This window comes from Chelonia mydas, chromosome 14 (assembly GCF_015237465.2).
Source record: "Chelonia mydas isolate rCheMyd1 chromosome 14, rCheMyd1.pri.v2, whole genome shotgun sequence".
Taxonomy (NCBI): Eukaryota; Metazoa; Chordata; order Testudines; family Cheloniidae; genus Chelonia; species Chelonia mydas.
In genome coordinates, this window is record NC_051254.2 from 41,698,066 (window position 1) to 41,713,227 (window position 15,162).

The following is a 15,162-nucleotide window of genomic DNA, read 5'->3' on the forward strand; positions in this document are numbered from 1 at the left end:
AAAAGCCCTTCCCCTAGTGAGTGGAGAGCCCTTCCCCTAGAGAACATCACCCCTTGGCAGGCAGAGGGAAAGATGAAGAGGATCGGGCAGAAAAAGGAGAGAGAGAGACACACACACACTGTCGTCAGTTCATTAGTCCTTGGTGGGAGGGGCGCTCACAGCCCTGTTGGCAGGATGCAGCTGCTGCCTCAGTTTCCCTGTTGGGGTGGGAGGAGCCATTCACATGAGGATTTAAGGTTTACAAAATAAAAATGTCCCTTCTGGGAGCTGGTTTATTATTATAAAAATTTTGTACACACACACACACACACACACACACACACACACACACACACACACACACACACACACACACACACACACACACACACACACACACACACAGAGTCTATCCTAGCACATGCCAGCAATCCTCTTGTCCGCGGTGCCTCTTCACGCTCCTGCAGCCCTCGCAGCAGGGCCTGCAAACCAGCCCTTCTCGCCCTACAGCAGGAGTTTGAGTCCTTCCCCCAGGCTGCAAGGTTCACCCCGGCCCCTTCACTCCACGGCTGCAGGGGCCACAGCACCTCCAGAGACAGTCTCTGGCAGATCAGTCCAGCCACTGCTCTTCTCCGGCTCCTGCCCTGGGTCTCGGAGAGGCGGGACGCTGCAGGTTTGGCTGCTCCCCCTCCAGTTTCCAAGTCAAAAGATTCTGTCTCTGTGCCATAGACGGAGCCTTGGCTTTTATACCCGTTTCCTCTCCCAGCAGGATTTGCCGCCAACTTTTCACACCCTATTGCTTGTGGAGTACAAACAACTGCCACGTCCTGTCTTATGGCTACAGTGTATTCCATCTGTCCGATTGTCGGCGTGCTCTTGTTTTTCCAGCTATAGCACTGGGACATACACAAGGCAGGACGTTATAGTGACGAGTGTGGTATAAAGGCAGGCATTAGATAGGAGAGAAGGACAGATGGAGGGGATTGTCCTCAGTTTATTAGTCCTTGTGGGGACTCCCCTGTTGGCAGGATGCAGCTGTTGCCTCGGTTTCCCTACCGGGTTGGGAGCAGCCGTTCACATCCCCTCCTGTCCGCTGCTTCTCTTCATTCTCTCGCAGCAGGGCCTGCAAACCAGCCCTTCTCGCCTTACAGCAGGAGATCACGCGTCCTTCCGCCAGGCTGCAGGGGTTCACCCCGGCCCCTTCATTCCCCTGGCCAGATCACTCAGCTCTTCTCAGGCTCCTACGCTGAGCCTCTGACAGGCGGGACGCTGCAGGTTTGGCTGCCAGGGCTCCCCTTCCAAAGGATTCCTTTCTCTGTAGCACAGCGTGAGCCAGGGCCTTTATATCACAGCACGGTGCTCGTGAAGGACAGGGCAGCTGCGTCCCGTACGGTCTCGTGGCTATTATATGTTCCATCTGTCCGATTGTTGGGCTGTTGGCTGTCTGGTGACCAGGGGTTCACTCAGGCCGGGGTAGCTGCACGCGGGCAGGAAAAGGAACATGGATGAGGACACAGCAGCCAGGTAAGCACAGGCCCAAGGATGGTTTTTAAGCGGCAGGCTCCAAATGTTATTAAACCTGAACACAGGGGCTGCCCTCAGGCTGGGAGGGCCACGGACTCTCGCCCCTAATTCAGGGTGGGGCTGCTGGAATGGAGCCATAAAAGACCCACATTATGTGGTCTCCCTGTTAAATCCCTGGAGCACCCCACATTCCCAAATGGCCCAGTGGGTGCCAGAGGCTCCAAGGGGAGGAGCTATACGCTGTCCTTCAGCGACCGTCTCTCTTCCTTGCTGCTGGGGCTGTCCCCCTTCGCCAGCCCCATCCAGTCCCCCACTTGCTGAGGCAGCTTGGGACAGCCCCATTAAAAGGACAAAGCCCTGCCTCATCCAGGTCACTGTCACTGTGCTCTGCCTTCTGTTTTCTCCACTGGTTTGCTGCAGATCCAGCGTCCCTCCCTGGAGCAGCCTGAACTGGAAATATCGCCGCTGTTCAGAAAAGCACACGACCCTCCTCCTGCTATTATAAACCTGCAACAGTAACAAATAATAATAATCAGAAATCCAACAAAACTTTGAAAGCAGCTTCAACTAGCAGCCATAATCTGGCTCCAAGCAATTTTCCCCAAGGTCACAGCAAACCTGGGGTGAAACCAGGAATTGAACCAGATTTCCTAAGTCACAGCCCCAGGCCCTAACCACAGGGCCAGTCTTCCATTTTCAATGTGAGCTGCATCATTCACTGAGTGAACAGAACTCAGAGGGACTCACCAGTTGCTGAATTCGGTGCCACTGACCCATTTCCAGGGCTGGTTCAGGTCCCTCCGGAGGCCGATCCAATAGTTGGGGATGTTTTTATAGCGCATCATGAAATCCTTTGTTAGAAAAATAAAAGTAAATATGCGTCACACACCATTTCAGGGCCCCCTACAACCTGCACTTGATTCTCTGAGCTACGACACGGGGTGCTGGGCAGGGGGTCCAGGCTGGGAATTCGACACCAAGAAATAACAATCCAGACTCGAAGGCAGCACCCGTCCGCTCCGTGAGCTACGGGGAAGTCAGTCCATGTGTGGACACTGTGCTAAGACTAGTCTGGTTTCAGAGTAGCAGCCGTGTTAGTCTGTATTCGCGAAAAGAAAAGGAGTACTTGTGGCACCTTAGAGACTAACCAATTTATTTGAAGTGAGCTGTAGCTCACGAAAGCTTATGCTCAGATAAATGTGTTAGTCTCTAAGGTGCCACAAGTCCTCCTTTTCTTTTCGCGACTAGTCTAGTGCTCTTAGTAGAGCTGGCTGGAGCTTTTCCATCAAAATATTCTGTGACAGAAAATGTGTTTCCTGCACAAATGAATTTTTCCAAAAGTAAATTTTGCTGAATTTTTTCCATTTCCACTGAGAAATTATTGTGTTTTGGGTCAGTTCAGCATTAGTCTGCAGCCAGCTGAGCTACCAGGGTGCCTCGTGGGAATTATAGTTGGGCCTCACACCTCCACCTTCCTCTACTATGGGCTGGTTCCCCCTAGACTACATCTCCCATAAAGCACCATGGTTTCCCTATTGGCTGCTGGGCATCATGGGTGATGTAGTCCAACCCGGGGTCTCAACGCACAGAAGGGGGCAGAAGGCTCCCAAAAGACAACTCGCATGAGGAACCACAGCTGCTGTTCAATGCTGAACCAGGCTGAAACAAAATGGTTTGATTTGCTTTGACAAATCAAACTGTTCTGATCTGTGAGTGTCAAAAGAAGTTGGTTTGATCAAACGTCAAAACCAGCCATTGTCACAGATTTCTGGAACTGAAAGGAAAGTTAAAAGTTGAGTTATTTCAGCTTCTTGTCCCGATTCCGATATTTTGACATTTGTTTTTATCCTAAATTTTCCATAAGCTGGAAATTCTGATTTTCAACCAGCTCCGGTAGTTAGCAGCCATCTGGCTCTGCTCTCAGCTGCACTCCAGGCCTTTACCACTCCTACATGCTGACCAAATCCCTTGATTTTACTGAAAGTCTCATGCTGTTTGGTGCTTTTCTTAACACCCCAGCTCCTGGAGTCAGGTGATTACAAGAGACTCTCGTCTTTCGTAAGTTTCTAACTCTCATGGTTGCAGAGATAAACTTGAAAATGTGACCCCCTAAAAGCTACAACACCAGAAAACAAATTCGAAGCCCTGGCAGCTGTTATTTTACAGTCAATCTCTTGGTTTTGGGGGTCCTGACTGCTGATTTTTAAATGCCTGGGTTGGCAACGATGCTCCTGTCACATGAAAGGGGCTGGAAAGCATCTAGATTCCCCCACTGGGAACTCCCCGGGAGCCGAGGGTCAGCACATTAGCGCCCCACGCTGCTCCGACTCAATCCCTGGTGAACGGGGAGGATGGAGAGTGAGTGGAGCACTCTGTGCTCTGGCTATTCTGGGATGTGAGAAGTTGCCCTCAATTCAAGCAGCATCTGGGGCCCTGACAGCCCCAGGGCAAACCCAGCAGAAAGCCGCCTTTGCCACCCCCACCCTGTGCAGCCCAGAATCTGGGTCTCACCATTTCCTGCTGGGTGTCAATCACGGCCAGGGAGGCACCGAATGCAGAGCAGTGGCTCTGGCTGTAGGTCCAGTTTCCTTCAGTCTCTGAGAAATAGTAACACTTCCCCAGGTACCCGAGCCAGCCGTCTGGGCAGGCAGGACCAGCTGAACACGGCTCAGATTTCCTTGCTGGAGATGAGAAAGTAGCAGGGTGAGAGATTTACCCTTCTCCCGCTGTAGCCAAGGGAACCCGCCCCCCCAGTGACACCACCACACAGCACACCATGGGAAGCTGATCTTGTGCCGAGACACGTTCCCCTTTACAACAGGGAGAGGCCAGCGCCCACCCACCAGCTCCCCACAGCGACACCGGCCGTGAATTTGGAGCCACGTTTCCAGCCCTGGTCTCCTTTGCTGTGCCCCGGGTTTGCCCCCCTGCAGTTAACTGCAGGCACAGACGGTGCCGGTGATTGCACCCGCACGTCAGGCACTTCGGCTTCTGCATGGCAGGGCTGGTCTGCGGGGGAAGCAATACCGGAGCCGTGTGTCGTGGGCACAAAACCGTGCTCTGAAAACAGGCCAGTGGGGAGGCCTCCTGTGGTACCAACCAACCGATGAGATAATTATAAACAGCCGCCAGGTGGAGCTGTTATCCCCGGACACCCACAGGTGAGATGCTAGGTATAGAATAGATGCAACCAGACACCAGGGGGCGCTGTTACCCCCTGGACACCCACAGGTGAGATGCTAGGTATAGAATAGATGCGACCAGACACCAGGGGGCGCTGTTGCCCCCTGGACACCCACAGGTGAGATGCTAGGTATAGAATAGATGCAACCAGACACCAGGGGGCGCTGTTACCCCCCGGACACCCACAGGTGAGATGCTAGGTATAGAATAGATGCAACCAGACACCAGGGGGCGCTGTTACCCCCTGGACACCCACAGGTGAGATGCTAGGTATAGAATAGATGCGACCAGACACCAGGGGGCGCTGTTGCCCCCTGGACACCCACAGGTGAGATGCTAGGTATAGAATAGATGCAACCAGACACCAGGGGGCTCTGTTACCCCCTGGACACCCACAGGTGAGATGCTAGCTATAGAATAGATGCAACCAGACACCAGGGGGCTCTGTTACCCCCCCGTACACCCACAGGTGAGATGCTAGCTATAGAATAGATGCAACCAGACACCAGGGGGCGCTGTTACCCTCCGGACACCCACAGGTGAGATGCTAGGTATAGAATAGATGCAACCAGACACCAGGGGGCGCTGATACCCCCCGGACACCCACAGGTGAGATGCTAGGTATAGAATAGATGCGACCAGACACCAGGGGGCGCTGTTGTCTCTCAGTTTGAATATACCAGAGGAGAGGAAAAGACCCTCTGGATCCTTTCACTGAGGAGGAGCAGGGGGGGTTTTCATGAAGGCTTGGATCTAGGTGCCCGTGAAGCCGGCCAGCTCGACAAGACACTGGACTTGGGGGGAAAGCGGCTTCATGAGACAGGAAAAGTGAGTGTAGACCCAGGTTCGTTTTTGTGATTTTGTTTTGTGTTGTTATCATTTGTGCCCACCTCGTTCTCTCGTTTCTAGTTAAATCGTTTTTCTTTCCTGAACAAACCGCTCTTGTTTGTTAGCCATGCTCACAGGGGCTGTGTGTGATACAGGAGCGGTGGTTTATGGTAAAACTGGTAAATAGGGGCATGCTGCACCTTTGGGGCAGAGGATCTGGGATTTCAGTGAGTAGCCGGTGCCAGGGCTGGAGGTCACAGGGGTGCGCTGCAAAGGGATGTGGGGGCTGGGGTGCAGCTATTGTTATCTACAAGGTAAAGCCAGGGCTGGCCTGGCCGGGAGGAGAGGGCTTGCGAGGCTGAGAGGCTGGTGGGGTTAGGGAGCTGACAGCCAGCTGGGAACAGGTGGAGACAGGTGTCTCCCTGCTGGAGACAGGGGGGTAACACAGTGACTCACAGCCCTGGGTATCCAGGGGTGTTTGGGTGACATGGCAGAGCGAGCCAACAGCCAGTGGGAGCTGGACTATGGCGGGTGGGGGGGAGAGACCCCACAGAAACACCCCGGGCTCAGCAGAGTCTGATGTGACTGTTGAAGCAGGGGTGGGCTGTGGTGGGGGGGAGAGGGGAGAAGTTGGGGGGTGTTGTGAGATTTCCAGCACGGAGTGTAAGACACAGAGACGGGGCCATGCAGGCTCCACGCTCACCTGACAGGGCGATGAGGGCGACGATGAGGGTGATGACAGTGATGGTCAGGATGAGAATGAGAACCATGTTCAGAACTGCCCAGCGACGTGCCTGTGATTTCAACCTAGAGCGCAAACCTGTAATAGAAACAGCCATTAATGCTCACTGGGCTGCTAGAGACGGGCCCTGCATTGATAAGCAGCACCAGCTGGAACTGGCTTAAAAAAAGGGGGTGGTGGTATTTTACAAATATACAGAGAGAAATTTAGAGAGCATGAAGTGAAAATTTTCATTCCAAATGGGGGGGGGGGGGGAGTCCTTTCAACTTAAAAAAAAAATAAAATCAGAAAAACAGGGGTTTCAACTGGAGGTTTTCAGAGTTTCCCCCTGCACTTTCAGACTGTTGCCAGTGAAAGTGTTTATCTAAAAGGGGAGAGAATGGGGGGGGGGGGGGGGAAGACCCCAACATTTTAAATCAAAAAGGGATTATTTTCCTACTTCAAACACAAAATTCCTCCCCCCACCAAACAAAAACCTTCCCATTAGAAATGAAGATTGGCTTTGTTTCCATTTGAAACCCAGAAACCTTCTGAGCAAAAAGAGTTGTGGGGAAAAATCTGTCTTGTTCAAAAAAGCATTTTCCACCCAGAAGAAGTTGATGGACATTTGACCAGCCGGTCTCACACTGATGCAGGAGGTGGGGTGACTATGCAGGGACTGAAGCAGGGATCTCTCGACACAGAGCTAAAAGCTGCAGTACATTGAAGGCCGTGGCTAATTTAAGTGTATTTTACATGGACCAGCCACTAAAGGGAGATAAAGGCCCTCCTGAGTCAAAGTGTAAGAAGATCCCAAAGAGACAGCTGTACCTGCAGGGTAGATTTTGCTGTTCTCTCCATCCTTTGGTGGGATGGTCACATGAATTGTTCCATTTGATTTCATTTGGGTTACATGGGAAGCCAGGAGTGGATTTGGCTTTATTTTCTCAGCAGGATACAACCCGTTCCACATCTTTTCTGTCTCCGAAAGAATTGCGGACTCCAAAACAGGGGACATGTTCACCTTTCTGCGGCCAGCGGTAACTACGGCCCTGTTCACAGTGGGTCTGGCGGTGCCGGCAGAGCCCTTCGTAAGGAGATCTTCAAAGCAGCTCACTGGATTACAGCTCAGGTGCGGTTTGGCTACGTGGGGTGATCAGGAAAAACTCCTTTCAAATACAGTTGGATTGTGAGTTTTACCTGAAGACTCCGACCAGCCAGGCTGGATCCAAGCTGTGTTCGAATGAACTGTTTCAAAGGTATCCTTGGCACGGCTTTTATCCCCAGGGTCAACTAGGCCTTAGCAGGCGCTGACCAAATCAATTCCAGGTCGCAGAATCATCCTGGTTCTGTTTCCTCCGACTGGCTTCCGTAGGGTCTGGGTTCGAGGTTTGCCTGTGGAGAGAATTGTCGGGTTACTCTGGCTGGCTTGTGTCGGGGTTTTATCTGCCCAGCCACAGCCCTGCACAGCAGGGGTAGTTAGAGCGGACAGTGCTCGGACTACCTGGGTTTCTCTACAGGGATTTGCATCTGAAGGATCCCAAAGCACTCGACAAACCCATGGAGGCACGTGCTGGAGCGGGGTCAGTTTCATGTAGAGAGAGTGGGGCCAGATCTGATGGTGTGAATTGGGGCAGCTGCATTGAAATCACTGAACCTAGATCCCCAGCTGGTGAAATTAGCCATCGCTCCACTGGAGTCAATGGGTCCTGACCCCCAGCTCTGGTGGGTGATGTCTGTTTATACGTCTGTTACAGCCACACCTGAACTGGCAGGAATGATCACTTCCCCTTATGCAAATAGTTTACAAGAAGTCGTTATGGTTTAATTGCAGTGCCTGGAATTTTGCATGGGGGGCCTGGAATTTTGCATGCAGTTCCCTCTTTCTGCCCTTGGGGGATGCCCCAGGAAGTCCCTGCACCCCTGGTGGGACAGGGCCTGGGAGAGCAGTAGCAGACAGTCCCAGCTGCACCCTATGGCCGCAGCAGAGCTGTTACTGAGCAGATCTGAAGGGGGCGCCCCGTCTCCAACACCAGCCAGCACCAGCTGCTTCAGCGGAAGGGGCAGGACACCCCTGTACTGACGGTGATGGAATAACCTGCCCCGGGGACAGATTCCTCCCTCACCCCCATTGGTTAGAAGCTGGGGCTTATACCTTGCCCAGGAGGGTTTAGAGCCCTTCCCACTCCAGGTTATTTTGTAATATTGATGTTTATAACTCTGGACAGTCCCACTATATCTATAAATGCCAAGAGCTTGGCAGGATTTAGAAAAGGAGATTGGCCAAGGAGATCTTGTGGCAGTGAGTTCCACAGGCCAGCTGTGCCTTGCGTGAAAACGTATTTAGTTAGATTTGAATCTGCCGCCTTTTCAAGTCAGGGGCGTGGTTTTGGGAGAGCTGCTGCAAAATGACACCTGCCCCCGAGTGGAAATGAAAAGTCATTCCAGTCAGGCAATAAACAGCTCCATCAGTGAAACAATAAAAGGCAGCTAAACAAACAGCCCCCTCCTCTCACAGCTCCTCTAGGGTATTAGCAGAGCAGTGGGGTCATGGGGGAGGGGGGTAACATGGGTGTCTCCCCCAGCTGGGCATTGCCCCATAGTCCCATTGTGTGTCCTAAAATGCTACAAGGGCAGGAATCCGGGAGACAGAAAATGCAGCCGGTTCCCCGGTAAGAGTCTCCTGTGCTCGTACAGGGATTCGGAGTCTCCCCTGCCCGGCACCTTGTAACATCTCTGCCACGTGCCTAGTGGGGTATAAAATGCCACCGGATTAGGATTCTCCCCTCTCTGTTAGACACTTGCATCATCACCAATCCACTGGCAACTACACCTGGCCTGGGCTGGTGCCAATGAATCACTAGGGCTACGTCTCCACGGCATGGTCAACCCAGCTGTGTGGGACCCGGGTTTGTGGCCACTAGTGTCCACACTGCACTGCAAACCTGGGCTTACGATTGCTGGCCCGGGGCCTCTCAGCTGTGCTAATGGTCCACACCGCACCGCACAGACCTTCTGATGGGTCTGCAGCTTGAGCTGTGTCCACACTGCAAAATGGCAGAGCTCGGACCGGAGTCACACCAGGACGCAGGCTCAGACTCACCCCAGCAGGATGCTAGGACCTGACTTGACCGGAGTCAGACTGATCTGTGTGTGGACAAAAAGGGGCGCGGTCTCAAACCTGAGTCTGAGCTGGGCTCACTGCGCCGTGTAGACACACCCTAGAGTCACTTTTTTCCACCAGTCAGCAAGAAACTAGCAGAATAAGGAACGCAGCACTCTCGGCTTAGATCTTAGTCTCTGCCACTGCAGAGCTTCTGTCTAGAGCTGCCGCCCACCCCCTCCTGTGTCGCTCCCCCCTACACAATTACAGGAGCAGCCCTGCCCGCCTTCCTCCCAACACCGTCTGCCCCAGTGGGCATTTGTCCCCGGCTGCTCACAGGATCCAGCTTACGCAGTGGGGCTGGCAGATCGTATGATATATGACATCCTGACAGACTCACAGAGCCGACGCACCTACACACACCCGCCGCTCACGCACAAACGCACCCACAAGCTGGGGCAGCAATTCAATCACCGGTGTGACTCCCTGGGTGCTATGGAAGAGAAGTAGCGGGAGGCAGAGCTCTCATGAGCTCTGTGCTGCGAACAGGTTCTGCCCTGGGGGCAGGGAGTTTGTTTAGAAACAGAGGCAGAGGGATTAAGATAGCAAAAGTCTTGGCATTAAATGAAATGAAGGTTAGATGATCCTGAAAGCATTGCCGGGGGCTCCAGTTAAAAGGTAGGAAACAAAGGGCGGGAATAAATGGTCCATTCTCAGAATGGAGAGGAGTAAATAGAGGTGTCCCCCCAAGGGGCTTGTACTGGGACCAGCACTCTGCAAAATGCATCAGTGATCTGGAAAAAGGGGTATGCAGTGAGGTGCCAATGTTTGCAGTTGATACAAGAAGAGAGAAGACAGAGAGGGGACACGATGGTCATTTTCAAGTACCTAAAAGGTTGTTACAAGGAGGAGGGAGAAAAATTGTTCTCCTTAACCTCTGTGGATAGGACAAGAAGCAACGGTCTTAAACGGCAGCAAGGGAGTTTAGGCTGGACATTAGGAAAAACTTCCTGTCAGGGTGGTTAAGCACTGGAATAAATTGCCTAGGGAGGTTGTGGAATCTCCATCATTGGAGATTTTTAAGAGCAGGTTAGACAAGCACCTGTCAGGGATGGTCTAGATGGTGCTGGTCCTGCCATGAGCGCAGGGGACTGGACTTGATGACCTCTCAAGGTCCCTTCCAGTCCTATGATTCTACTATTACGAATTACACCTGATAGGACACGCACACAACTGCTGCGAATTATACCTTGTAGGACACGCACACAAATGCTACGAATTACACCTGGTAGGACACGCACACAAATGCTGCGAATTATACCTGATAGGACACGCACACAAGTGCTACGAATTACACCTTGTAGGACACGCACACAAGTGCTACGAATTACACCTTGTAGGACACGCACAGTTCGAATCTAGGCTGAGGCACAAAAATAAAGTCCACAACTGCAGAGTTCCCAAAAGACACTAAGTTTATTACGCTCGAGCGTGGTGCCCCCCTGCTAGCCAGGAGGGGACCCTGAATACAGATTATACAAAGGTTATATACTTTTTAGCAAAGCATGTTGCCCTCGTGCATCGGAAACCTTAGCCAATAAACAAAGCCTTGTCTTATCTACCACCTATCCCTGCTTGGTGCATTCCTCCTGCTATACCAGTATGTTAATTACACAGCATGGTCCTAAAGCCATGCATCAGTAACTTTTATTATCAGGATGGGAGGCCTCACATCAAGGCCAAGAGACAGGGAGTTAGAGACTAACAAAAACCAGATACTGGGAGTCAAGGCAGGCTGGATACAAGGAGGAGGATTTTCACAGGGATTCAGTATCTAAGGATCACTCCTCCTGGTGTATGATGTGCTGGCATTTAAACAATGGTGGGCCCCAAACCAAAATGGAGTCACATGTGCTAACTTTTCCTTAACACTACTCAAGATAGTTAAGACCCAGGCAGACTGCGAAGAGCTATGAAAGGATCTCTGAAAACTGGGTTGTTAGGATATAGATATTCAGGCCTGTCTGTAAAGGCCTTTTCTTGAAGAATTTAGGTGTATTCTTATCACTTGGCTAGTTCTAGAGGTACAAAAGAAAGAATCAAAATCACTGTCTGCTGGTGTAAGGGCCTTCTCTCATGGCGACGGTCTCAGGCCCTGTTCTTAGGCTAAGGCCTTTGTCTAAGCAGCAGAGGCTGCCATAAGCTGGGAAGCGACTGGTCACATCCTCACATCCCAAACCAGTCACACTGAAATAAGGCAATCTGGGGCTATTGGAAAGGTGATCCGATCTATCACCTCCAGAGAAAGGGAAGGGCCTAGAGGATGTAAAAGGAAGTTTAGTTTGACAGTTTTCTGTCTGTTAAGAACTCACTTATCCATAGACACAGCTGGGAAACCCTTATGTCCTTATAGGTGTAGTTGTGAAATCCTCACTTCTGTATTGTTTTGTCATTACAGTTCCCACTTTGCTATTGTTTATTTGCAGGGTCTCTGTCTGGTTCTGTGATTGTTTCTGTCTGCTGGATAATTCAATTTGCTGGGTGTAAACTAATTAAGGTGGTGGGATATAAAATGGTTAAATAATCATGTTACAATATGTTAGGATTGGTTAGTTAAATTTCAGGAAAATGATTGGTTAAGGTATAGCTAAGCAGAACTCAAGTTTTACTATATAGTCTGCAGTCAATCAGGAAGTAAGGGGGGCAGGAATGGGAACAGGGAATGGGGGTGGGGAAATTGGAATCATGCTTTGCTGGGGGGGAATTGGAATCATGTTTTGCTAAGGGGGGGGGGAAATGGGAACAGGGACACAGGTAAGGCTCTGTGGTGTCAGAACTGGGAAGGGGGACACTAAAGAAGGAAACTGGAATCATGCTTGCTGGAATTTCAGCCCAATAAACATCGAATTGTTTGCACCTTTGGACTTTGGGTATTGTTGCTCTCTGTTCATGCGAGAAGGACCAGGGAAGTAAGCGGGTGAAGGAATAAGCCCCCTAACATGGGTGACTGGGCAACTAAATGGCAGATGAAATTCAATGTTAAATGCAAAGTAATGCAAATTCAGTTGGGATTGGTCCTGCTTTGAGCAGGGAGTCAGATTAGATGACCTCCTGAGCTCTCTTCCAACCCTAATCTTCTATGATTCGATGACGTGGCAAAATATAAACCCAACTATACATACAGAATGATGGGGTCTAAATTAGCTGTTACCCATCAAGAAAGAGACCTTGGAATCATTTGCAGGACTCTGGAAGTATATGCAAATTGAATCCATCTCACTGTGCCTGTATCATCCCCAACTCATTCTCTAGCTTCAGAAGACTTAAAAATTCTCTCCAGTCTTCTCTCCTGCATAATGCAGCTGTCCTGAACGTGCATCAAGACCATACCAGGGAACTAGATGTAAATAAGATTGCTGGCTGGAGACATAATGTCTTGAACCTGGGACATTAGTGAACACAGCTTGTAGGTGACTGCAATATACTGTAATTCATGAGAATGTAATTAGGTAGTTCATAACAACTGAATCGTTATTAAAATAGTAAAGATACCAATGACTGACACATCCAATAACTAGAATATGAAAGAAATGTATACATATGCTGAAAATAGCCTCCCCCCGAAACTAGCAGAATGCCCCCCAAAACACACACAACCTCTTCAAAAGCACCCGCCAGCAAGAATTAAAATCAGGGCCTATGAATTTAATAATCGGTAACTCGAGTCCAGCCAAAGCAGCTGACAACCGCTCTCCAGTGTCTCTGTGGATCTGCTCTGGCAGGGAGAGAAGCAGCAGCTGCTGCCCAGGGTGTTTGCAGGAGGGTCCCTATCCGTAGGGCCAGCCAGCGCCAGAGCAACGGGGCAGGAGCCCGGGGAGTGAATCCGGCAGCTCCGGCCCCAGCAAAGGCATCCAACGGGGCCGGCACCAAGGGTCTGACCCCAGGGCACAAATCCGGGTGCTTTGCAGTGGGGTGAAGCGATCAGATCCCACCTGGCTCTGTGGGGCGGACCCATCCCAGGCCATTCACTACAGCCTGCCCAGGGGCATTGCGGTCTGCCCCCGCTCACCCTGCCTCATAGGAGCCCCCTGCAACCAGCCCCTCAGAGACCCTCTGGGGCAACTGAGCTGGGAGCTAAACTGGATTCGTGGGGACAAAGCCGGGGAGAGACAGAATGGAGGCAGCCCAACCCCTCCCCCAGGAGAGCTTCCCATGCAGATATTGCCCCCCCCCCAGCTCTTGCAGCTCTCTGCTCACCTGAGCAGCAGCCAGGCAGCTCCCTGCAGGAGGACCAACAGCGGTGAAAGGGTTAATTCCAATCAGGGAGGGTTTGCTGGGCTGTCAGAGCTCACAGTCCTGTGTCAGTCCCTCGCTGGGTTATATACACTGGCCCCACAGCTCCTCCCTGCTCTGAGCAGCCAGTCATGTAAATGTTCCCAGTCAGACTGAAACAAAAAGCAGGTTTTAATACTGCACCCTGGAGAGGATTCAAACCAAACCAAACCGCTCCCTGATATGTCCTTCAGAAACAGAAACATGCCCGGGTGGCAGGAAGCCGAGCTGCCCCGGGGACCCGAGCCAAAGACTCTGTGGCCCAGTGAGCGCTGCAGGGTCACTGAGGCACGCAGGTCAGGCCGGGCTAAAGTCTCCCCGTGCAACACAGCTTGGGGGCAGATTTCCCCGGGTGCTGAAACCTGCGGGCCACTCTGGACTCGGGGCCTGCCTGCACTACAGGGGCCTGCAGCCCTAACCGTCCTGGTTGGCTCCCCGGGGTGTACTTGGATAAAGGGGCTCAGATGGGTACCCAGATCCCCTGGCAGGGAGGGCATATGCTGTAGAGGTGCAGGGCACCTTTATACAGAGGCAGATCACTGTTTTTTGGGGCCCTGGGCCAGAGCAGATGGAGGCCCCTCCAACCCCCCTCCAGTACCCCTGCTGGGGAGCAGGGTCAGGGTGCGGGGCCTTGCCCCACCCCACCCGCCTGGCGCTCCTGCCAGGGAGTGGGGGCCACTGCACCCCAACCCTACTGGCAGGAGTGCTGGGCAGAGCGGGTCAGGGCACCCATATTTCTGGGGGCCCCCCAATTGGCCCGGGCCCCGTTGGCCCAGTGGCTAATCCACCATGACCAGTATAACCCATTGTCCACACCAAGGGCTGCGCCAGTGTAATTATTGTGCTAAAAATATTTCACAGCCCCAGCCAAGGAACTTAGAGTGGGAAACTCTTCTAGTGTAGAGCAGCTCTTAATTCACAGTGTCTCCATCCATGTGCGGGGTGCAGGGGTGGGGGAGCGGAGGGGCAATTAAAGTGATTTTAAGTTGAAGGCACCTTTACACTCCCTGAGTGAAATCCATGGACGTCCGTGAGAGTTTTCCCTTGACTTCAGTGGATCCGGATTTCACCGCCCCCCCCCCGCCCCCGTCTTTTGATGAGCCTGCTACTGGGACATTAGGGGTATCCAGGGGGAGGAGGTGAGTGAGGTTGTATGGTTTAGAAGGAACCTATGGGCCAACGGGGTTAACATGCCCCAGTCACTGCCCAGCTCTGGACCCTTTCAAACAAGGTCGGAGGTTTGGTACATGGAGACTTCAGCTTGCTCAGGACCACGGCAACCCCCACTACAAATCCTCCTCCTAACCTTTAATTAAAGATAAAGACAAAGAAGGAAAAACTGACCAAGCCTTTGGAATGTAAAGTATCAACTCTAGTAAGTCCTCTATGGTACCAACTCCCCTTGTCCCCTTTCGCTGGAGAGAGTTTTTAAAGAAGGAAGCCCCTCCCCTGGTCAGACAGTCCCTTAGACGGTATCACAGATGGCAACAAT

General features: G+C 51.9%; 1 protein-coding gene across 2 annotated transcripts; it reads right to left on the reverse strand.

Annotated features, from left to right (window-relative positions):
- Nucleotides 1-237: 237 nt before the first annotated feature.
- Nucleotides 238-13,836, reverse strand: LOC102937928 (C-type lectin domain family 2 member A). Of its 2 annotated transcripts, none has more exons than XM_043529031.1 (6): nt 13,691-13,836; nt 7,067-7,630; nt 6,218-6,334; nt 4,015-4,184; nt 2,251-2,354; nt 238-2,010 (listed from the first exon to the last, which is right to left on the reverse strand). In XM_043529031.1, exons 2-6 carry the CDS (start codon nt 7,251-7,253, stop codon nt 1,881-1,883), a joined length of 708 nt encoding a protein of 235 aa, XP_043384966.1. In that variant the 5' UTR covers nt 7,254-7,630; nt 13,691-13,836; the 3' UTR covers nt 238-1,880. The 2 variants fall into 2 exon arrangements, with proteins under 2 accessions (XP_043384966.1, XP_037769875.1); XM_037913947.2 differs by having other exon boundaries at nt 13,596-13,833.
- Between the last annotated feature and the right edge of the window lie 1,326 nt (nt 13,837-15,162).